This window comes from Epargyreus clarus, unplaced genomic scaffold (assembly GCF_041222505.1).
Source record: "Epargyreus clarus isolate Ecla_fem2 unplaced genomic scaffold, WU_Ecla_fem_2.2 ptg000007l, whole genome shotgun sequence".
In the NCBI taxonomy this organism is placed as follows: Eukaryota; Metazoa; Arthropoda; class Insecta; order Lepidoptera; family Hesperiidae; genus Epargyreus; species Epargyreus clarus.
The window spans coordinates 23,541,151-23,566,812 of record NW_027332215.1 but is presented as its reverse complement, the minus strand read 5'-3'; the positions used below and the strand labels follow the sequence as shown (position 1 = coordinate 23,566,812).

At 35.6% G+C, this 25,662-nt stretch overlaps 2 protein-coding genes and 1 long non-coding RNA gene across 4 annotated transcripts in view; 2 read left to right on the top strand and 1 right to left on the bottom strand.

The window, feature by feature from the left end:
- LOC140743701 (coiled-coil domain-containing protein AGAP005037) overlaps positions 1-25,662 on the top strand; it is a 275,840-nt gene that overhangs the window by 63,878 nt on the left and 186,300 nt on the right. The window lies entirely within an intron of this gene.
- LOC140743804 (uncharacterized) lies at positions 307-10,453 on the top strand. Its single transcript, XM_073075391.1, has 3 exons — positions 307-361; positions 9,466-9,948; positions 10,221-10,453. The coding sequence occupies exons 1-3, from the start codon at positions 307-309 to the stop codon at positions 10,451-10,453; spliced, it is 771 nt and encodes a 256-aa protein (XP_072931492.1).
- On the bottom strand, positions 13,349-15,133 carry LOC140743705 (uncharacterized). Its single transcript, XR_012102498.1, has 4 exons — positions 14,952-15,133; positions 14,307-14,460; positions 13,863-14,036; positions 13,349-13,481 (listed from the first exon to the last, which is right to left on the bottom strand). It is a non-coding gene; the product is annotated as an uncharacterized LOC140743705 (long non-coding RNA).

Here is a 25,662-nt window from a genome sequence, read left to right as displayed (position 1 = left end):
CCATTCTGCTGGGAAGCGACCGGCACGGAGGCAGTCAGTGAACAGAGACCGCAACCTTTCCCCGAGGACGGTCAGCGCCAACACCCAGGCGCGACCCGGGATTCCGTCAGGGCCTGGTGCGGTGTTTCGCGCGGCCAACCGTTTCACGGCCCATTCTAATTCTGTTCCACTGACTGCCAACTTCTCCGTCCACTCGCACCGACGCTTCTGCCGCGACATTAGGGCTATCCGGAGTGAAAGGAAACAGGTTTCCCATAACGACCGTGACAAAGTCGGAATCCAGGGTTTCCGTTAACGGAGGGACCCATGGGTGCAGCTTTCCAATGCACGCATGTGCTCACTGAGCCCCAGTTCAACAGGCGTAAGTCCAGTTCCGCCGGCCACTCGAGTACCGCTTTACCCCTCGCGTTTGCGCTATTACTCCGCCAAGCCCTGGAATGGGCGTTAAAGTCCCCAAGAACGAACACTGGACGGGGCTAGCATCCGCACCAGTCGGGAGGCCTAGCGCTATAATTTTCTCATAAATATTATAAATATAACATATATATTGTTCGTCGATATTGTCTTGAAAACTTATGTTTAAAGGCCTAATGTTAACCTCACTTTTGCGGCGCGCCATTAATGTGAACTTTAGCTACTGTCCGTAATTAAGGATAATCATGCTGCGTTAAAGCGAAAATTAACAACCCGAGAAAATTCTGCAGTCGTGAGAAAAATTATTGTACAGTCGCTAAAAATATTGTGCATGTAATGGTAATGCCCAAAAAATCGCTTACGACAGAAGTGTACACGACGTCACGCGCGTCACATCGTCGCGCATCATACGGTTTATATGGGGAGAGCCTAATGCGGAAATGCTCATCTCGTAATACGCTCTCCACAATCACGCGAGAACTCGCCTTCTATGGTACCACACTCGCAACTTTATCAGTACAATTCCACTCGATGACGATGGTCGCAGAAGTAACTGCTGCGACAAGCTTATTGCTATGTGCATTTACGTATTATAATAACGCTTATATTAAAGATAAAAAACAAATTACGTTTTTTTTTTGCTTTTAAATCATCATAGATATTTTCATCAAGGTACTGATACGTTTTCAGGCATCGTGGTTTTTAAACTTAATTATATATTTTTTTAAATGTGTATTCCATAAAATTTGTTCTGTTTAAAAATATTCAAAGAATGTCAATTCTAGGTCTTCCGTCGAAATTCAGCTCATATTGATGTTCAATAAAAACACGTACAACTGTTCTAATCGGCGAGTTGCTTTCTACTGAGGAACATACGAGTGTAGAGTAGATAAAAGTTCTCGAGTTCTTTGTCTCGAGCCAAAAAACCGACAAAAACTGGAGAACTAGACGAGAACCCAAGAAGATTTCGAGAATAGGCTCCACGTTCACGTTTCTCATACTTTTCTCGCGTTCTCGCGAGATTCTTGTGAGAATTTGAAGCGGGCTTAATGGGTTATCAACCGATTTGGCGATCTATCGTCTCGCTTCGCTAAATTGCCCATTGTTCACTACGCTTCAATGACCTAGGTCGGCACAATTTCAATTGATTGTGGTAACTATTCCCTCCTTACATTTCTATGCTCAATGTGATATGCTATATATTAAACTAATGACTATAATTATCGCAAATTGTGTTGTTGTTGTGGGTAGACGCAATCATTGACTTTTCGCTTAAAATACAAAAAATAGAATGTACTTTAATCACATTAATTATATTTATTTATTAATTTCACAGTAACAATCTATATTTAAGTTTATTTATGTCTAGCAACTTCTAATGCAGCCACCACTTAGCCGTAACGGCAAAATTAATTTCTGTTATCTGTTTCTTTCTATAAAGACATGGTTGAAATCCTTTTCAGTGTTCCGTATCCAAAAGGTAAAAACGGAACCCTACTACTAAGCCTCCGCTGTCTGACCGCGGCTAAACGTGGCTTCTATAGCAAGTACTAAAATAAAAATGGTTTCAAATACGAGTAAATAGGGGGCCGTCGTACATAAAACCGACCGAAAATAAGAAGACAGTTCAAACTTTCACAATGTATTTACTTTTATGGTTGGTATGATAAAAATCCTAAAAATAAATGAATAAATAATATTTTAGAAGTAGGGGCCCATGCGTATGCGAGTTCGGCTCACACTTGGCCAATCATTATGTCTGGGTAAGGCTGTGCACTGGTTTTTACCCGACGAGTTTGCGAGGGCCGGAGCGTAGTGCCGCATCTTGCCCCAATGCGGAACATTGAATATGAGTCTAACGAATTGAATTTCTACCAGTACTATAACAGTAGCGTTAAGCGCTGCTGTGTTTTGGTTTGACGGGTGTAGTAAGGGAGACATACTTTTCCGAGGCGTTCCAGCTTACTACTCAGGGGTAGCGGCGCATCTGTGGCCGACCTCAGGTAGGAATATCTAATCTTATTTAGGGTTGATGTTGCAGATGTCCATGAGTGGCAGTAACCATTTACCATCAGGTGGACTGCATACTCGTCTGCTACTCCTATATTATATAAAAAAAATAATGTTAGTACATCCCATTTTTCGCTTTTAATAATGCCGCCGATGAAGGGATCATTAGGGTGACCAGTCTCGTTCTGGGTAGTGAATGGTTGGCCGCGCATTGTGGTTGAATAATTTTCAAATCGGTCCTTGAAGTTCATTGCACTGTATAATTCGCACTGATTCCTGTAGTACACCTAATCTAACACTGGCTATAATAAGACGATATTAATATTTTAATTTACTTGAAATTTATTTGTAGGAATTTAACTTGCGAAAATGGCATGAATGCTACATATTATTGTTGTCGCTGTAATAAAAATATTAAACGATTTCTATTAATAATTTCCTGAGCTTATATCACTGGCGCCATTATGTTTTAATCTATACTTATATTATACTAAGCGCCAGCTTAAGTTCACGTTTGACCTACGTGGCAATTTATTATGAATATGTCCGAGCTTTGAACAAGCTTTGAAATCCCCTGAGGTCTTAGATTCCATACAAACGATGTGGATTACTTAATATTAAATTACATTGGAGGTATATATATATTCCTAATAGGCGCTTTCTACACTAATAGAAATAAACAAGTATACATTTACAAACATAGAAACCCAGAACATAAATCTAAAATTGACAATTTACATTTACGATTAGGTATAACCGGGAGTGGAACCTGGAACGCTCCACAACGTGGGTGCTCATTGTGCAAAAATTTAAGGCAATATTAACATGATGACGTGTATGTTAATTCAAACTGCGTCAGTAATGGGGTTAATGGCTTAGCGTACATTTACTCCTTGGTGCGTATTACTTTGCGTATAAAGGCAACTGCCATTCATTTTAATTAAAGCAATTTTAAATACTCGCTTGCGACATACCATCCTTAGGACTCATGCTCGTCTAAAGACAATTGAATAAATTCATAGTTGTTATGAAGAACTAATTTGTTGTGTCCTGTACGAAGATTCGTAACTAACTCACTAGTTATATCGTCGTCAACTCGGCACTATCCTACTGCTGGATATGAGATCTATGTCCAGCAGTAAGATTAGGCCATAGTGCACGTCGATGGAAAGGTATTGGTAGACTTCTCATACCTTTGAGAACATTATTTTAAGATCTTGCAGGTTTTCTCACTATGTTTTCCTTCACCAATAAAACAAGTTATAATGTTTCTCTACTCACTACATATATAATTTTATATAAGGATTTAATTTTGAGTATTCCACCTCTAAATAATAAACAGTTTATTTTTTTTTAATTTCATCCCTAACAGGGTAAAACAAATGATGAAGTTTGTATAATTAAAGCTATATGTATATATTTTGGGCCGTATGACAAAGATTATGAAGGTGTTTGAGCCTTACATTAAAATAAAATACAGTATTTTACAATATATATTCTTATAAGTAAGTGCGGCTTTTTATTTTGTACTTGTTATATCGTTCAAAGTAGAGTATAACGTGATCACTGCTGCTATAAGCCTAGAATAGAAATACTCGTAGTTGCTACAGTCACTCTCACAAATAGCCATCGCCTTGAATGCCTTGACGCAGACAACGTCGACAGTAGCTACAATGGCCGTCATTATAGGATCTAAGTAATGCAGGTGCTATCCTAATCTCATTTCTCTCAAAATACGTGACCATTGTATACATACAGAAATTTTCTCTAAGTAAATGTTATTTAGGTAAAATGAGATAAGTGAAAACTTATTCCACAGCAATAATACCCAGCGAACAGGGCCAGTAATGAAGTGGGCTGCGAGAGAAACGATGTGGCTTCCTGCTCTGCATAGTAATTCGTAACGACTCATTTTTTTCCCCTTAATGTAACTTTTTTCTCGACGGTAATGAAAATTTACGTTATTATGACGTATTCTACTCAACAGTTAAGTATATGATTGTGGCCTTCAACGTATAGCAAATCTGTAATTGCAATTTATCCAGAGCTCGTATAGCTGTTACAGAAACATCGAAAGTGTTAAATGTCAAAATAACTGAAATACCGCGTTCAATTGCGAAATTTATCGATCGATCATTGGTGCAATTCTGTGAAGTGCTAATATGAATTCTGTTTTCAATACATTGCAATCTCGATGGCTTTGAAATTACTGTAATTAAGTTGTTTCGTCATTTGAGAGTATTTAAACGTGAAATTCGTAATGCTATTTATTATACTTAGTGACGGAATTCGCCACACAAATCAAATTAATCTATAATGGAATGAAACCGGCACTGTCAACTTTGGAATCTAGCTTCATTAGAATATTGCTGCCAAATTATTCAATTGTACAAAAACTTAGTCGTTCATTTGCACAAGACCTAAAGTTTTACGCTAAGATCTGTCGTGAGCGCCCGCATAAGACGAAAGTACGACGTTCTCTTGGCGTTTGAGTTCTAAGAAAATACGGCAATGGCTAAGAATTTTTAAAACGAGATATATTTGTACATGTTACAGTTCGTTCTAATACAGATATTTGAAGATGATAGCACTACATTATTTGAAAAATTGCTACTATATAATAATACGCACCGTACCCATGCATCAGTTTTTCTTATATACATTTCAAAAGTAATTCATACATTAGTAAGTCTATTTCATTTGGTAGAATAACTGCTTAGGTATAAAAATAATTGTATGTAAACGACATCGACATAATTTGTAATTAAATTCACATAGAATAGATATTCTACATACATGCCCTGCTACACGTAAAGAATAAGAGTAAGATAGAATGCCACAGTAAAATGAATTTGCCTTACTACCCTAATTCATTAGATATTAATGTTATAATGTAAGCATATTCAAGTTTTCTTTGCATTCTTGTCAATGTAATGTCCATTTCTGGTACAGGATCCCTAGTATAGTTTTCATCATTTATTAATAACAAGCTGATTTTTCGTGAGTAGCTTCGTTTCGACAAGACGCCCAACATTTTTCCTTACAGCAATGTTGGTAAATGGTAGCTTGATGGGGCAGCAAGGATAAAATATGTTGACCGGACGAATTCTAAAAAATTAATTACTAACCAAATTTTTCTTTGTTAATTATCAAGATAATTATTTAAATAACGTGAAAAAATATTTGTCCTACAAAATATAAGGTTTTATTAAGGCGTCCCCCCTCTCCAACATGTATCATAAACAAGGTCATGAAAAATAATTACTAACCAGCTGATTTTTTTTTTATTGGCTGTCTACCATTTACATAGTCTACCATGCACATTGTCCTACAAATTGCATGGTATGTCATCTCGGACCTACGCTGAAAAGATGTTAATTCCGCAGGATTATTTTTTTTATTAGTAACTGTAGGACAAAGGTATCACGTGATAGGATAATATAATTTTTATCTAAATAAAACAATGTCCTACAAAAAAAAGGGTAACTTTTATTAATCCTACAAGATTTGTAATTTAACTATAATATAATATAAATAAACTATAAAACTGGCGGACTGGAATAACGTACTTCGCAATTTGTAGGACAATGTGGGTAGTAAGCTGTGTAAATGTTAGACAGCTAATAAAAAAAAAATCAGCTGGTTAGTAATTATTTTTCATGACCTTGTTTATGATACATGTTGGAGAGGGGGGACGCCTTAAAAAAAACCTTATATTTTGTAGGACAAATATTTTTTCACGTTATTTAGATAATTGTCTCGATAATTAATAAAAAAAAATTCGGTTAGTAATATTTTTTTTTGATTCGTCAAATCAACATATTTCATCCCTATTATTTTAGTTATAAACCACAATCGAGAACTTTCGTACGAGAATTTGTTGGGCGTCTCATTGAAACGAAGCTATTCTGGAACACTCAGCTTGATACTAATTATTTTTACATTAAGTATTAGTACTACAACTTTTAAGTGTAGGTCCGAGATGACATACCATGTAATTTGTAGGACAATGTGCATGGTAGACTATGTAAATGGTAGACAGCCAATAAAAAAAAAATCAGCTGGTTAGTAATTATTTTTCATGGCCTTGTTTATGATACATGTTGGAGAGGGGGGACGCCTTAATAAAAACCTTATATTTTGTAGGACAAATATTTTTTCACGTTATTTAAATAATTATCTTGATAATTAACAAAGAAAAATTTGGTTAGTAATAAATTTTTAGAATTCGTCCGGTCAACATATTTTATCCTTGCTGCCCCATCAAGCTACCATTTACCAACATTGCTGTAAGGAAAAATGTTGGGCGTCTTGTCGAAACGAAGCTACTCACGAAAAATCAGCTTGTTATTAATAAATGATGAAAACTATACTAGGGATCCTGTACTATTCCTTTATTCCATGGATACTTAATAAAAAAAATTAAAAACCTTGCTTATTTCAGTTAAATTTAGGATATAGAGTAACGAGTTCATTAGTGTGATAGGGAGACTTGTCCTCATATGTTATTTATTTGGTAGTCAGTTAGGGAGCTTACAACAGTCTGTAATTACAACAACTTCATACCCTTTAATTATGGGTAGTGTAACGGCGGTTACATAATAGTATACCTACCATGAGAAGTACCTGCGATTTAGATCCTGGATTAGAGAGATTAGATTGCCACCCGTACAATTATATTTCATATCATTTTATTTTATTTATTGAAGGAAAACTTACAGCTAGGAGTGGAACATATATTTTTTTTTTAACAAAAAATACAACCGACATATTTCTGAAGTCGGTGCTTATATTAGACACGCTGTTTACATCGTTATCCAACGAAATATATTAAGCGCCGACTTCAGAAATATGTACTAAACTAACATTTATTTGAATTATTTTTTACTTTGTAGGTAGTGACATAGAAGTCGGTTGTATTTTTTGTTAAAAATTTTTTTCACCCTTTTTAGTGATGGCATAAATAACATTTATATGAATACAATATAAAATTGTATAAACGTGATCATGAATTGAGGTAAGGTCTGAATTTACATTAATTCGAACCGCCCGCTCGCAGGGCGCCACCGCGCCCTGCTCGCTTAGTTTTATATTTTCTTATATGTTCCAACCTAACCTAACTGTCCATAAATAGTCAATGATGAACTGGCTTTGCAGTTTCATTAGAACCTACACCAAATATCTTCGACACAACTCAATTATTCCCATCGGTTGAGGAGTTACATATTTTGTCTCCAGAACCCACTCTGATCCTCATCATATTTAAATGGGACCAACTTGTAGTAATTGATCCACACTCAAAATCTCAAAATTAAAGGCATTAAAGTAGGTTCATAAACGGCGAAGTTATAGCTGTTATATTTACATGGGTGGAGGAGTTCCCCTCATTTTCTCCAGAACCCATCCATGGATCCTAACCATATTTAAGTGAGGCCAACTTCCAGCTCGTCTCTACATAATAAAAAACGAATTATTAAAATCGGTCCACTAACGGCGGAGTAATTCGTGTACATACATAAATAAAAAAAAAAGATACCGGCCGAATTGATAACCACCTCCTTTTTGAAGTCGGTTAACAAAGGATTACTCCTTTGTTAACCGACTTCAAAAAGGACTTCAAAATGTAAATGACAGCCATTTAAAAGTTTCCGCAAATAGATAATACAAGCATAGTAAATAGGTAAAGGGTCGGTCGATACATAGATGGTCAAGTTAAACTAGAGCATGAGAGATAGATTTTAACCAAGCAAAAACGAAGATATTAATAAATATAAATTGAAGGAAGTGAAGAAATCTTTTGTCAATTTACGCTTGAGTTCAGAATCGGAGGTATGGTATAAATCTATATCTACGAGTATATTATTTGATATGTTGTTAAAGGATCTACATGATCTTACCATGGAGTTTTTCCGGTGCTTACTTTTGACTAATGGTATTGATAACAGAGGCGGGTCACGCTTGTTAAATGAACGTACTTTCAGCTTTATTTTGCTTAACAGTTCAGGACTATCTATAGAATCGGGTGTACTTCCGTTTAGCCCATACCTCCGATCTATCTGAATTTTGGTACACATATGGATTTTGGCTCGCTGATTAAGAATATCATACTCAAAATACCCGCAAATTATATTTTCAAGATCAAATTGCTAAAAAAATATTGTTTAATGGTTTTCGCGTTTATTGCAGCAAACATTAACGTTAGAGAAAAACATTTCAAACAAAAGTTGTACACGACAAAAAGATCAACATTGTTTGTTCTGTATGTTTTCCGCATAAACCCAGCTGTTTGGGAGAAAAATGGAAAAAGCGTTAATTTCGCCTAAACCGTATGAGTTTTACATTTGATGCTTTCGGGTATTTATAAACATTTTCAAAGCTAGACTTTGTAGTGACATATGATATAAAAATTTACCCTCAAGTCTTCAATCCTAATGATGCAGGGACACTGCTGGCCTAAGCCACTGTAACTTGACAATTACTTCTTACAAACATAAAACATGTTTAATCAATACGTTGTAGTTTTTCTTAACTATTGAATTAAGGTGAATTGGACCGACTCACTCGCAGAGTTTTACCACTTAGCTTGATTTATTTACTTTTCTGTTCCAACGTTAGGTTGGAACAGAAACTGGGTTTTGGCGCTGACCGTTCTCTGAACGTCTGCTGAACGACGTGAGAAAGCTTTTCGAGCGGATTATTTCCGCTCGTATCAGCGGACATTTGGCGTGCAGCGGTCCGGATCTATCCGACAGTCAGTACGGCTTCTGAAAAGAACGCTCGACTGTCGATGCTATACTCTGTGTTCGCGCAGTCACAGAGCAGGCCGTATCCAGTGGCTGATTCGTTCTGGCTATAAGCCTAGACATTGTGAATGCTTTCAACACTCTGCCCTGGAAAGCGATAAGGGAGGCCCTCGTATATCATCAGGTGCCTCCCTACTTGCGTGACGTGTTGACGGTCTATCTGTCGAACCGGAGTGTAAGCTATCCGGGCCGATACAGCAGTGTCGGGGAAAGGCGTGTCGTGTGCGGGGTTCCGCAGCCGACGACACTCTCGTCCTGGCCGAGGGTGAGACTTTTGAGGGCACGACGAGGTTGGCCGAATTAGGGCACATAGGACACGTGGCACGTGTTGTCGCAGCGATAAACGGAATAGGCCTTAGCGTTGCGGAGAATAAGACCGAGGCGCTATGGTTCCACGGCCTGCGGAAGGGCGTGGAACCACCATGCATGTCAGTACGGGTGGGTGACGCGGTTATCCAAGTGGGCAGGTGCATGAGATACTTGGGGCTCGTGTTGGACAGCCGCTGGCGTTTCGACGAGCATTTCGACCGTCTGGTCCCCCGGATTCACAAGGTAGCGGGTGCTTTGCACAAACTGCTACCAAATCTAAGGGGACCAAGGGAGGAAGTCCACCGCCTCTACGCAGGTGTCGTGCGCTCAGTCGCGCTCTACGGTGCGCCCGTATGGTCTTATAGACTGTCGGGCTACCGGCGCCGCGCGGCCAAATTGAATGCCACGCAGCGTATGATCGCGATCAGAGTCGCACGAGGATACCTGGCGCGGTTTCCGCCCCTGGACATTCTGGCGGATATGACCGCAGATATCTTTTTTACGATCCGCGGTCTCCGCCAGAGTGGCCATCCTCCTAACGCTGAGAAGGTCGAAGTGCTCCGGACGAGAGCCAGCTGGCATGCCCTAAGACGCTGGCGTGATAGGCTCCAGGAGCCACGGGACGCACACCCCGAGGCCTCAGCGCAGTGCTATCATTGCGGCCATGCCCAGGATTCTGCGCAGCACACCCTCGAGGACTACCCAGCGTGGCAATACCTGAGCGGCAGATCCTGGTGCAGAGTATAGGGCCGGACCTCTCCCCGGAGACTGTTGTTGCGGCAATGGTCCGTTCTGGCGAAGCGTGGGATAGCGTGGTTGCGTTCTGCGACCACGTTATGCTCGCAAAACAGGACGCCGAACGGGCCAGGGAGCGCGCCGATCCTGCGCGGAGAAGGAGACGCCGAAGGCGTAGATAGCGCCCCCCGGCGCGGTGTCCCTGTAGTCTCGGGAATAGAATAGGGCTACGGTATCTCCTGCCTGTCGTAAGGCTGTACGGCCACCGGGGGGGTTTTAGTGTGGTAAAAATCCCACATAACCCGGCGTCGCTCCCACCCACCACTAAAAAAAAAGGTTAGGTTCGAACATATAAGACAATATAAAACTAAGCGAGCAGGGCGCGGCACTGCCCTGCGTGCGGATGGGTCCAATCCGTATGAATTCAGACCTTACCTTTATTCATACAATGTTATATAATATTAATTTATTAACGCTCATGTTTGTTGCAATAAACGCGAAACAATTAAAAAAAAAACATTTTTTAGCAATTTGACCTTGAAAATGTAATTTGCGGGTATTTTGAGTAAGATATTCTCGATCAGCGAGTCAAAATCGATATGAGTACCAAAATTCAGATCGATTGCAGGTATGGCTTAAACGGAAGTTTATCCATAGTATCTCTGGCAAACTAAACTAAACTAAGAGAAATGATAAGTCAGCTATATTTCTTTTATCAGATAGCGGAAGGATATGAAACTTTTTACACGTTGATAATAATTAGATATAGGTATGTCTATTAGTTTTATTGAACGTGAATTTAAATCAGATAAATTACCATACTTCTTATATTTACAGAGATTTTTTTGTTTTTAAGATTTTAATCAATGGGGTTTTATACCAGTGAGGAAATTTATTTGTATGTTTAAACAAGGTAGATGGCACATATTTATTTCGTAAAACTTCCAATTTATCATAGAACACAGATACCGCATCCTCCAATGTTCCCCTCCGAAGAGAATCCTCCCACTCAATACTGTCTAACTCTCTACAAATTGAACTACAGTCGGCCAGGTGAAAAAGATATTTAGTTCTTGGGACAACAGATAACGTACAGTGTTGGATAAAGTCAGCGAAAATACACAATGATTTGTGGTGAGGATCTTCAGGGACAAATGCATCGTAACATATCTGGACGTTAATATGGCTATTACAAATTACTAAGTCTAGAATTATGTTATTGCAATTAGCGTGGCTGTTAAATTATGATAAGGAACACAAATCAAGAATATCAAAAAGAAGTCTGATTGAATAAAACCTTGCGTATTTATAGGATGAAAATAATTCCCATCTTCCGAGGCTTTCCATGTTAAATTCGGTTAATTCAAATCCCCTACTATCAAATATTCATCAGATAATTTGTTTAAAACAATATCATGTAATTTTGTGTAGAAACTTTGCAATTGTGTCAGTAATGAGTTTCCCAAGTTTTCATTACATATGTATACAACATAGAGATTCAACTTAAGATATTTTTGTGTTGTAGCGTGTTGGAGGTTTAAAGTTACCCACAGATCATCAGCTGTCGAGCACCAGTCAACACGTTCGTGGGCGACTATCGTACGACGGTCGGCGATTAAAACATCACCCTAAACTTTGATTAGTATGAGCATAATCCTGGTCACGCCTCCATACGAGGTAACGGTCGTCAAATAATTAATTATTACTAAAGTCACTATTAAGCCATGTTTCCGTTAAACAAATTATGTCGAAGTCATTCAGTGCAATATTACTATATAAGCTTTGTGCTTTTGTCCGCAAGCCACGAACGTTCTTATAATACATATTAAACATTATTACTGCAATATTTTAGAAATAATAGGCGCATACCTATAATGAAAGTTATTAAATATTATATTTATAGCATTTCGTATCATTAAAGCAGAAGAGTTATTTCGAATGATGAGATCATAATGTAGGTTGTACACATACAATATAATATAAAAATGTACTACATTTTCAACCGTATTCAATACAAATGTTATGTTTTTGTGTTTACGACTACCAGTAGTTTCTGATCACAGTAAACATTCCAATGGAAACGTATCTACGGCGCTTACTCACTTCGGACAAAATGAATTTAAAATAGCCCAGTTTCTTATAATTATTAATAAAATAATACATTTCTAGAGCTACTAGTTATGGCAAAACACATGTAAACATAAAAAATATTTAAAAAAATATACGTTTAGAATTCTTGGAATAAATATTTTAGTCCGATAAAACGGTGGTAACCCTTTCTATGTACATGGGGAAATCCGAACCACTTCCTGCGAGGCTATGGGGTGGCGTTGCCGAATTCCCACCGGCAGTCGGTACCGGAATGCCTACGGTATTCCTCCGGATAGGTACCTTAGGGCGCTACAGAATGCTACAGAATACTTGATGCTGTCGCACTCTTTCATAGTCCCGGCATAGTACATTCCATAGTTTGTACGATGGAGCCGGAGTTTCTTCGTCCATTCTACTTTGAGATATAAACGGGCAATCCATGAGCACCACCTTTAGGCCTTGTTTAATGGACTAAGCATATCCCCGTATTCTCCGCCAAACCCTTTGCTACAGTACCCTATATCAGTGAAAGGATTTCACCGTTTAGTTTTAAGGGTTCCGTACCCAAAGGGTAAAAACGGTACCCTATTACTAAGCCACCGCTGTCTGTCCGTCTGTCCCACAGTCACAGGGGTCTATCTCTTGAACCGTAATAAATAGACACTTGAAATGTTTACATTGTCCTCGTATATATAACGTTAGTCGCTATAACAACAAATACTAGACATATAAAATAGTTGAATATAAATGGGGATTTAAATACAAGAAATCAACGCCCAGACGTTACCACTAACGCCATCTGAGTTCACATATTATAATAAGTTGTCAGCGCACACACTCGGTTTTATACAGAACTTGCAGTAGATGGCGTTACATGCATGAACATTTGGTGGTACGGAAGCATCCATGTGCGAGTTCGACTCGAACTTGGCTAATTATTAATTTATTATTACTATAATACTTACCTGTATATGAAGCTACTTGCTGTACAATTGGTGCTGCTTGCTGCCAAGATGAGAAATTAGAGGTTCCACGTCAGTTGATCTTCACAGAATTGTAGAAGTTGGTAACCGATTCAGAGTTCTCCCTCCCAAGCGACCATTATTAACGGATTAACTTCTGAAATTATTAAATAAAACATATATGTATATAGGCAATGTGATAGAAAATCATCATTTATTAAACAGTCTCACGCCAATTAGAAAAAAAACTGACAATTTTTATGCAATAATTGTCAAATTTCGCACTTGTGTAGGCAAAATTATTGGTTAATATTGATTATTAATAATATGCGCTAGATAGGATATCTAAATCCATTTGGTTTTGTAATCAACATATATTTTTTATTAATTATTCATAGAAAAATTGGGTTATGCACACGTTAATTCCATAGAAGGCAAAACTAGGCTAAGTTGCTCATTCATACGTTTACTTATTTATTTATAACAATTGCGCTTTGACTGAAATGAGGTTGACATTAGGAATTCCACGAGCACTTACTTTATACACTCATGAAGCGTAGTTGTAATAACAACTTGTAAGTCGTCCATCGATAGTCGCGTGGCTGTCGGCGTCGTGTCCTTGGATTACGAATGAAGCTTAGTAGCGTAGAACAATTTCAAATTTTTATTTACGAACAAGCCATTGTTAGCTCCTCTTTGTTCTGAAATCATGCTGTAAAACAAATTGTATTTATAATTAACGTAATCATCACATAGTGATCACACACATCACAGATGTTACGGCCAATAGGTAAACAAATACCAAAACAGTCATATTTGTCAAAACATAAAAACTCCTGGTAAGAGTAAGGGTACTGGACACGCTAAGGCAGCTCGGTAATAGCCGAAGACTAGTGATAATTTGATTAACTGCCATTTCCCCTACAGTTCTGAAAGTCAAGCTAATGGCGCTGGGTTAATATCGTATATTCATGCTACTTACATGCACACAAAGCTTTACTGCAGTAATGGTTCTGAGGACGTCGCTTCGAGGCTTGTTGATAATTTAGTGCTTGGGAAAATTGCTGTCGCTGGAACTATCTTGTTAAGGAGAATACTCTAAAATTCTCCAGTGTCGATATTGTTGATTCTGCTTTCTGAAATTAGTACATATACCGTTAAATTATTAGTGGAAGGAAACGCGCTTCTAGTTTGATCCCTATTGAACACGAAGTAGAACTCCTGAGTGTTTGGTTGTAATTAAATAATTGGGTATTTTGAAGTTAGAGCCTTTCGTGTTTTGGCACCATTGCTACTTACTTGTACGAGTAACTTCTTGTCTTATAACTAGTGTGTCAAACGTTGCTGTGTTCAGATTAGAATGGAGTGGTGAGAAAGATACACTTATAGGAGTCATTCGAACATAATCCTCAGGATTACGACACATTTATCAATTATCATTGAACTTAACTAGTACCCCCATCCTATCTGGAGTCCATAACCCCGCATGCATGGTGAAGTGCATGCAAATTTCATTTTATACAAAGCAGATATACCACAAAAACGGGCAAAATATCTGCTATAAAGCAAATATTGGTTAGCCGGTTAATTACGTTGACGTAAAATTAATGCTTATAACCACACTTACATGCATTGACGCCACATCAGTGCTGTGATGGTTATGATCGTAACAGTTTACGACTCAGCAGATTTAATCTTAATTCTTGTGATGGCAGTTGCAGTTGTCAAGTTTATCATCCAATTGTGGCGCCGGGAAATAGTCCAAAATTAGATGTCCATTCTCTTAATTATTACTTTTACCAAGGCAATTGTGTCCTGAAATCAAAAGATTAAAGACATTATAATCATTTTTAAGAAAACAGTCTGTTACCTACTGCTATTCGGAAATCATTATTAAACCGTTATCATGACTTGTAATAAAATAGATTCATATGTCACAAAAAATGTATAACAATTTTAGAGCAATAACAAAATTATTGTAAAAAGTGGATTTCGTACACAGACATGATTTTATAAGGCGTGGATAAATAATTTATAATTACTACGTTTCAATAAGAAATGTGACCAAAGCAGCGGCTTTTATATTATATGTCTCGTTCATGTTCATGTAAAACGAGCGAGACAGTAAGAAAAACGAGAAAACAGTAAGTGCAAATAAAATGTGGTGAATAGACAGTAATTAAATTGTAATTTAACATCAAATCAATCAAATAAATTTATTGTGGACCATAGGTTTAAAACCATAGGTGTACAGTGGGTAATTATCCGCCCTATTCCGGCCTCATGGGCATACAATATTATTATAGAAAATTATAACTACTATTATTATTAATGTTTAATACATTAACGGACTCACTCATTTAAAGTCAATATGTATATTAATTAATAATTTATCACCATTTTTATCATTCAAAAATTCGTCAATTGTTTATTAGCATTTTTCTACAAGAAACTTATGAAGTGTGTTTTTGAAAAAGTTTATAAAGATATCAGTAATGGTACGTATCGATCTGGGCAAACTATTCTATATGATTGGAGCTATTCCGAAAACGCTTTATACGGTCATCATTTAGCATAAATTATGCGAGACAGGTTCCTGTCATTTTAATGGAAAACCCGGGATTAACTGACATGTTTTCAATTATGACCTCAATCAAATCAAATATGTTGCAGTGATGAAATTTTCGTCCGAGATGTCAAGTCCGTTTACCCAGCGCAAATAGGATGGCGCACGGCAAGTGACACTGATAGGATTCCCCTACACAGTATCGCAACGCGTACATCCTTAATTTTATGGTGTTCATAGTTATGTTCTTTTGGCAAGGCGATATTTTTCGAAAAAAAGAACGATTTTAATAATAATTCAAATCAAACTCTAAAAACTCGTACCACAAATAAAAAAACAAACAATATTCCATTTACTTTGACACTCGTCTTTAATAAATAGCAAAATTTAATATAAAAAAATATAAATTCATAAAAAAAGAATAATGCTTATTATACATTCCATGCTTCCATTAATCCAGTTTAACTATAAATAAATATTATAAATTCTACCTCTTTCATTTTCCTAGGTCATTTAGGTGCAATATATTCCTTATATCGTAATTTCTTGCCGATGTTTAGAATGCTTGACGTTTGCGAAACGATATGTGCCTGAAGTGAAAAGCATTTCAACTAAAGTGTAAATACCTCGCCATGAATCAGAGCCACCTCAAATCTTAGCACTAACTGGCCTGCACTTTCACACACCTCAAAAGCAACACTATAAATCAATATAACATAATTTTCTGTGTTAATTGTAATAATGTTAAAGGACATATTGGATCAACCTTATCTTGACCTCGAACATCTTAGAACAAATTCATTAGTAAGAGAAAGGTAGCCTACGTTTTTTCGTTTTATTTGCACTATGTTTATTTACAGTTCTACGCATGAATTTTAATATCTTCTTTCGAAGGTAAAACGTAACTACATTTTTTGCTATTTGCTATTAATGCTCCTATTTTCCTACATAATAATATAATATCATAATATTTTTAAACTTAAAGTAGTAAAAAAACACTTACTGATTTTCCATTTTATAATATACTCGTAGCACCTACTTATTGCGCATCAAAAATTTTGTTAGCAAAACGAGAACGGCGACAGAATTCTTTTGTTTTTCTCATCTCACTTTTATTTTTGTTATGAGTATCAATATAAAGGTTTGTGCCAGTGCTAAATGACATAAATGTATTTAAATAAAGACTAATGAAAAAAAAGAAAGTAATTGTAAATTTATTAATTGCGCTGCCTACAACGAATTACCTTCAGATGTATTAGATGTGAATATGTGCAGTTTAAGTTTAACGTTTGTAGCGAAAGCTATTAAAAAGGAGTCGCAAATATACTTGTATCCACACAAGGGTACTTACTGAAAGCTTCTTGTTTCCCTCTGAAGGATTTCAAACTCTCTATGCAGGATATAAGGTCCAGAGTGGGAGACTGTAGCGTCTTTCCGAGTGATTTTCCTGCTGTTAGTTGACTGCTCACGGCGTAGCTGAGTGACACAGGTGCATATTTTTAACATATCGATCCGGTCCCTTTGCGCCAGTTCGCCTACTTTTGTTCTGAAATATGACAGATTATATCTTTCAATTATGTTTCTTTATATCACCTATTATAATAATAAAACTGACTTCCTTTGTAATTTGTTTTAGTTCGGTGTAGTTTTTCTTTCATATTTAAGAAGTATCAAGTATTTTTATATTCCATGACTTTTTGTGTTTAGGAAGATTACATTTTTATAACTTTCTACATGATTTATAATATTATTTGCCAGGATATTTTTCAATCAGTAATAGTATCTACGTAACTTTTTTATTAATTTAAAAGTAATACATTGAAAGATATGTGGATATTGTAATCAATGATTACTTTACATAAAATTTCGCATATTCCCTTAATAATTCTTAATTAATTTGTAAGCAGTTTGAAAAAATATGGAAAGAACGCTTAATTTCTTATCGCTGAAATTAAGGTACACAAACATTACTTATTACTGTTGTATTTTAATACAGACATTTTTACTTGTTGTGATTAATCTTCAGTTGAAGGGGAGAGATCTGAGAGAAGGGTTCAAACCACTATGAGGGGCGATATTGTTTCCAAAGCTTTGAATGGAAGAAATACTTTTCTTATCTATTGCAGGTGAATGTATTTAATAATATGTAATAGCTAATGAATTATATTTATAATAAGGGTTTTTTATTTATTTATTACACTAATATGTACACGTAGGTATTATTTTTTGAGATTTTTGGTTCTAAATGATATTATTATATTTTATAATGATAGGGAAAAATACGCTGAAACCTTTCCTATAGTATACAGTATTGCATGCTTTGCCGGAATTTGGCACGCACTCCTTGGTTTTAATAAAGCTTACCGTAAAACGCCTAATATCACTATAATATAATCAATCTGTTCAGTGTTTTATCTAGCATAGATCAAAATTTGCTACTTTTTTATTAGAAACTAGCTGGACCCGGCAAACGTTGTGTTGCCATATGAATAAAAAGGGTAATTAAGGATGAACAACCCTTGTCTTTTATCACAACTTTATTAATTAGGGATGACTGAGAGTGTTATAAACGTAGGAGTAGACAAATATAATCAGAAAGCTTCGAACTGCTAAGCTATCGGGAGTTACACGTGTTATTGTGAGTCAACCATAAAAGATAGACATATGCTATCATGGGATATTTTTTATATAATTTTAAGGAGAACATTTCCATCATACATAATTTCTGTGTAGCTTTAACCATTAAGGTTTCACACGCAACGAAAGCTTAAAAAATGGAGTAACTTCTCCCGTTTTCCCAACATTTCCCTTCACTGCTCTGCTCCTATTGATTGTAGCGTGTTGAAAAGTATACTATAACCAGCTCAGGAGCATGAAAAATAAACCAAGTTTCGTTAAAATCCGTCGAGTAGTTTTTGTTTCTATAACTACTACAATTTTACTAATTGCATTTTTGGTATCAGTATCGATCCCTAATCACCCCCTGATAGTTATTTTGGAAATATATTTCATGTACAGAATTGACCACTCTACAGATTTATTATAAGTACCTATAGATTGTCCAATTTCAGTAGTGATGTGAGTCAATCGCTAGTTATATTTAAACATATTTTTAACCGACTTCTCCCTAAGAATCTTTTAAATTATTATAATATATAATATTCAACATATCCTTTGACAAAATGTATCCACCAAGCTCAAAACGATAACAGGATAAAGATGTAAGGGTCACATTGTCTATCGCTATCATTTAATTGTGTGACATGGCGGAAAGGGTTCAAAGTAACCAGGACATAAGATGCTAGAGGCATTAATTTCGTTTAACCCAGCAAAGTAACACGTTAAATTGTGTTAGCCATGGCTCCCATTAATTGACACGACCTAGATACATTGAGCTCACGCTTTTCCCATGGGTAAGAGGCATCTAAAGGATTTATTTCAGAAAGACTTTTTAAATTTTAACTCATTTAGTACATAATGCAATATAGCACCAATTAAAAAAGTCTTCCAGGCCAACTATACTTATCTATTGCGATAACTAATATGAACTTACACGAAAATGCGGCGATTACAAACACGTTATTCATAAAGTTAAGGTTGAATTATAGCAGAGATGAGTCAGGTAGCTCAGTAGCGGTGAGCTAGGCCGACTTTAAGCTTCGAAAATACTTGACAGTTACTACTCTCGTCCCTATGTGTATTAGCTTACACGTTCGTCGTGTACAACTCTGCTTTGCACATGCAAAGCTACATAGCTACGTAGCACGTACATGTACACGGATCGCGAATCCTTACAAAGTTCACACTCATATAAAGACAGCTTCGTTGAACCTATTTCCACTAGTACTAAGCTAGTCTGTTGTGTGGTTTTGACATACGTCAATAGCTTAGCTTCGTCTCACACCTTAGTGGAACAACAACAATTATGTCCGTTTAATATAAATTGATTAATCGATAACCTTAAATTGTAAAACATTCTCAATGCGATTTTTAGCTACTGCCATCCAACGTAGAAGGTTGATTCGCTCATACATAATATATTGCAGATTGTATAAGTATATACCACCGTTATATAAACCATAACTCTTATTAATGGTCCTTATTTCTGTTAACCGTTTTTTTATTTAAGTCTTTGAAGTAATAATCACAATCAATTAAATTAAAACAGTATTTAAACATTTTTCCTCATGTGACGAAATACACTTTCTCTGACTTATTTCGCTCGTTCTTTCCGTGTTTGTAATAATGAATTTAAACTAAAACTTAAAGTTACCTTTGTCGATCAAGGTTCAATTACAGCTCTAATTTAGATTTTTCGCGCTTTACATTACGATAGTACAATTTAAAGTTCACATTTTGATAGGATGGCTATATTTTAAAAATGGATATTTTATCAATTTACCTAAAAAACGATACTCCAGTTCCATCTTGATAGAAAAATTATATTATTACCAACAGTCCTTTTCAACATTACCAACACGTTTGGACCTTATAAAGTTAATATAATACCACAATTACCTATTTTCCAAATGTCAGAGTTGCTTCATTTTGTTACGCTTCATCTGGCTTCAAGGTGACAGGAAAGCGGCGATCTTTTCCTTTGAAGTTGTTCAGGATGACTGCACACACTCCGACCCATGCTAAAAAAACAATGCAATAAAATGAATATTGCTTTGTATGTGCGTAGTTAAAAGGTAGCACGATACTTTGTGATCTCACAGTTGTAAGTTTTTGGTTAAAAGCTACAGAAGGATATTAATTCTGCAATGGCGTTCAATTATTCTGAGTGGTCTGACATTTTGTCGGAAAATCTACATTTTTGCTATGGGAGTGGCTGTGTTTATGATTTCCTCTTTTTGACAAATCGCTTTTATGCAACTTAAACATCTTATGTTTTTTCGGTTCTTTCGCTTAGGTTCTTATTAGTAGGGACTGCTTATAATTATGTGCATCTTTGTTCCCGTATTATGCTAGTTGCTCTACAATGTTTTTATCTCGCCGTTGAAGTGATAATTAATTTTAAATACGCACATAACTTCCCAACATCTGAGGTCCCTAGGCTATTACTGTTTTTATAGTAGTATAATCAGTAATCCAATAAATGAATCATATTGTTTTATTGGAAATATTCACGAAAGTTCTACAAGTGTTCCATTGTAAGTTGTTCGGTTGAACGCAAGCGAATGGAGTTGCCGCTATTGATACTTTTTGTTATATCCTGAACATTGCAAACAGGAAGACGGCCACTTCTTAATTAGCTTCCGTAGCCAATGGATTGTTTATTTCTAACTAGCTTATTCTAGTAATATCGTCTGCGAGGTGGCCTAATTATGACAAGTGGTTTTATCATCATCATCATCAACCCATTACTGTCCCACTACTGGGCACGGGTTCCCTCTCAGAATGAGAAGGATTAGGCCATAGTCCACCGCGCTGGCCAAGTGCATATTGGTAGACTTCACATACCTTTGAGTGTTTTTTATAAATCTCTCAAGTATGCGGGTTCCCTCAAGATATTTTCCTTCGTTTAAGCAAGTGATAATTAACTTCTAAAACGCATATAATTTTTGAAAATCAGAGTTTGCCTGGGATTTGAACCTCAGACCCCTCGAGTCGTCGTCGAGAGGCCGAGTTTTTTAACCACTAGGATATCACTGCTTGCGCAAGTTGGTTTTAATGTGTACTAAATACAATGAGAATCAATCTCTTTATTTATCGGCTGCCTAAAAGTCTAATTTTTAAAGTGAAAACTTATTTAGCGGCGATGTGCACTATTTGTGGTGGGTATAAAACGTGAAACTCGCGTCAGGATTACGTATCCTGATTGAAATTTCGTAAGACGGCCGAGCAAACTGCAAAATTCAAGATGTCATCCGGTTCAGGTTAGATTTAGAAAGTTACCGATCTGCCGGCACTCCCTGAGTGCAACTCGTTGGTTTTTCACTTATATTTTGTGCTTGTCATATCAATGGCATCTAGTGTATTTACTTTTTAAAGGTTATTTCCCAATTACTGTTAATCAGTCTCTTGTTATTGTTAGGAGATAAATTATATATCCATTTTTAAATCCGAGCATAAGTTAATAATCGCAAAACCTCGTGAAAATCGCCTTGGTTATGGTTATGAATGCTTCTTTGACGAACAAATACATGAAATACGTGACATGAACTCTAAACGGCATTTTTAACCTTTTGTTCTAGGATATTCTAACTTATTCCGAAGGGACACCAACTCATTCTGTAGCCGACCTCGAGTAGGAATTCTATTTGGGATTGATTACAGCGTCTATGGGCAACATCAGCTAAACTATATGCTCGTTTACTATATAAAATGAAATAGGAGGTATTGATGATCAATGGGTGTTATTGTGTAAGGGTATATTTTCACTACAATATTTTTTAGTTAATTTATGTTAATAAGAGTCTATTTAATAGCTGGTGAGCAGAAATGTAGCGGGTAACTAAATAAAAATGAAAGAAGGTCATTATATGTTTTTAGAGAATTAGATGTCATGGAATCGATTGTGTCAAATAATATAAATAATGGAGTTGTTATTGAATCTTTTATTATATAAAATTGTCTTTCAGGAATAAAATGTTTACAGTTATAATAACTGCATATTGACATGTCTCTCACGAAATTATAAACAAAAATAAATAATTTAGCGTTCAATAAATTTAGTTTTGAAACATTCTCATTTTAGGCATGTAGGTTCTCTTACTCGTGCTTGTTGGTCTTTACGCTGGTTCTATGTCATAATATACCTAAATTTTGCACTTTCTGTGATTCAAATCCGCAGGCACCACCGCCATACTCATTTTTTCTTAATAACAACAGTTTTACGTAAGCGTTCCAGTTTAACAGGAGACTAGTGCCAGCAATGAGATGATACATAACAAACGCACCTTTTAGTAATGAAACGGATTGACATTTAAAATTCTATAAACATTGTTGAGTGAGCTGATAATAAACTTACAGAGAAATACCCATACCCACATTCAGTATGTTCATAACTATGAACCATGTTTGAACAAATTAAGATAGTTAAGATTATTACTGATAGAAGTAATTTACAGATAAATTCGTTCAGTTCTAATGTTAGGTAATATAAAATATTATTATCTATATGTATGATATAATCTAGGTACGCAGCTGTATGTTGGCTAAGTTCAGAAGAAAGGATGAAGAAGAATATCAGAAGAAATAGTAATAATTAATCATCTGTACAACATAAACGGAGTACTAAATTCATTATTTGATCTAAAACATGCCAAGTTATACATTATAAACATATAAATAATAACTATGTAATAACATAGTACAAGAAACATTGTTCTAAGCAGATTGATGAATGTTGTAGGGTTGCAGTCCAACTGGGACTATGGGGACACTAACGACACTGAACATCGTTTATGCCAAACTTAGCTCCTTCTTTATATTTCAGTTTTAATGTAGCAAATGTTTCGGCAGATCGTAGTTGATTAACCATTAATATAGTACTGAGAGGTATTTAATAAATTATATATACTGCGAAAACTTAGGTCTTACTAAGAATAGACTGACCTTTCCATTGAAGAGAAACTTCATATGACAGCGTCGGGAAACTTCTGCATAGCGATAGCTCTAGACGTCCCGTAGACTAGCTGACCGAATTAGCCTGGAAATAGTTTACAGCCTACATTAATACAATTGCTATTGTAAGTAAGTAGTTCAAGCATAATGGTTTAATATTATAATTATACAAAATTATAGGTTGACATTGGTAGCAACTTTTTTATTTAAACGTTCATCCTCTGTTCAAACCCCTAAAAAAGGTTTCATTGCAAAATTAATGCAATTTTAAAATGTTTAAATATCATTTTTGCTATCTAGAACCACATTGTCATGAGTACTGTAAGAAGGTTTTTCACGTATCACATACGCAACATGATGCGGGCGCCACCTGTTAGACAATTAAAAACCTTGGTTGTGATACGAAAAACTATTCATCAAAGTTGCATGTGTATGATGTAAGACACAGACGGAGCAAACTTACATTTATTTAATATAAATATAAATTAAAATGAATTATATACTAGGAAAGTGGCTCCAATTAGATAGCTCCTCATTTTTGAAATTCATAAAAAAATTGATAAAATATCCTTCCTTTCCAAGTATACCAGTAAATATAACAATTTAAGAAAAATTCTTATAAAAAAAATATATTTTACAAAAGGTCACTAACGCCCTCTCGGCAAATTTATGAAGTAATTGCTTGACTGCACAGCGTGCATCGTAACTGACTCCATCTATCGAAGTTGGCGAACGTAAGATTTGCGCTAACTGAGTCTACTATCGTGCCTAGAAGTTCCCAGCTATTCTGAGGTGTGGAGCTAGTTGCAGTGGTTTAAACGCATGTGCAGAATTATAGATTTTCCCCAACCATGAACCAATGAACCCACTGGTTCATTGGTTCAGTTTTGGATCATGTTACACAGTTCTGGATTCAAATTTACAGAACACATGCTTTTGGGATTATTATTTTTCAGTAGTTTTTTGTTTATAGATATTTTTAGATTATTTTGTTTATAGATATTCTTTTTTTAGTTTTTTTTTTTTGTTTAATGGCATACTAAACATTTTTATTTATTTTACATAAAATTTCAAGAGTTTAACGATTTAACTATTACTACGTTTTAAAAATGTTTATAATTTATTTATAACTTACGAAATATTTTAGTGGACTATAAAAAATAGAACTTGCTTATGTTAGAATTTGAAGCTATATATATGAAAATAAACCACGCTGTTACAAATAATTAAATCTTTCCTGCGAAATTTATAACGGGAAATACATCAATTAAAATAAGATTAATATAATAGAACCGCAAATGTTAAAAACGGGCTGAAATGATTTCCTGAATTATTTGCAGATTGTTCGTATTCAAAAGAGATTATTTTTATTTATTTGTAAAGATTAAACCCTTATTAAAATTGTTACTCAGGCTTCCTTTTTATTGCAACGGGAAAGAAACCTTTTTCGAAATTGAAGACGTCTGGTTGAGGGAGCGTATTTCTTTTAAATTGTTCTATATTTAATATTGATATCAAAATCTGTTTAGATGTTCATCTTTAATAAATGCACCAATTAACACCTTTAGATTGAATTTTGCTTTGCTTTATTTGTATATGTTCTGAATGGACAAATCGCAGTTTTAAAAGAATAAAAGAAATAATAAGGAGATAACTTTAACATAGAAATGAAATTTACTTGAAAATATACATTTATTCGAATGCGACAGATGAAGAAAATATCTGACTCTTCACTAATAATGTATTTTTTAATTTGGAGGACACGATTTCAACAACAACAACATTATCGTCATCAACATTACTAATGCGGAGATGTACATATATTCAAGGAATAAATCCAAGTCGGCTAAAATGTTTGGAACACACGCTTTCAAAGACATTTCATTAATATTATTAATCTCATATTTTATTTTGTTTTCAAAGTGATCTTTATTCATACTGCAATTGCTCATCAAAATAACGAGTATAGCTCCTCAGAATGAGAAGGGTTAAGGTCGTAGTTGTAATCCACCACGACACTGAAGTCCCTGTTGGAAGACTTCACACACCTTTGACAACATTAAAATTGTTGGAAGACTTCACGCACCTTTGACAACATTCAAATTCAAATCTCATTTATTCAAAATTGATTCATTAAAATTCTTAGCCATGCAGGTTTATGAATAAAGTTTTCCTTTATACGTTAAATGAAGAAAGTCGA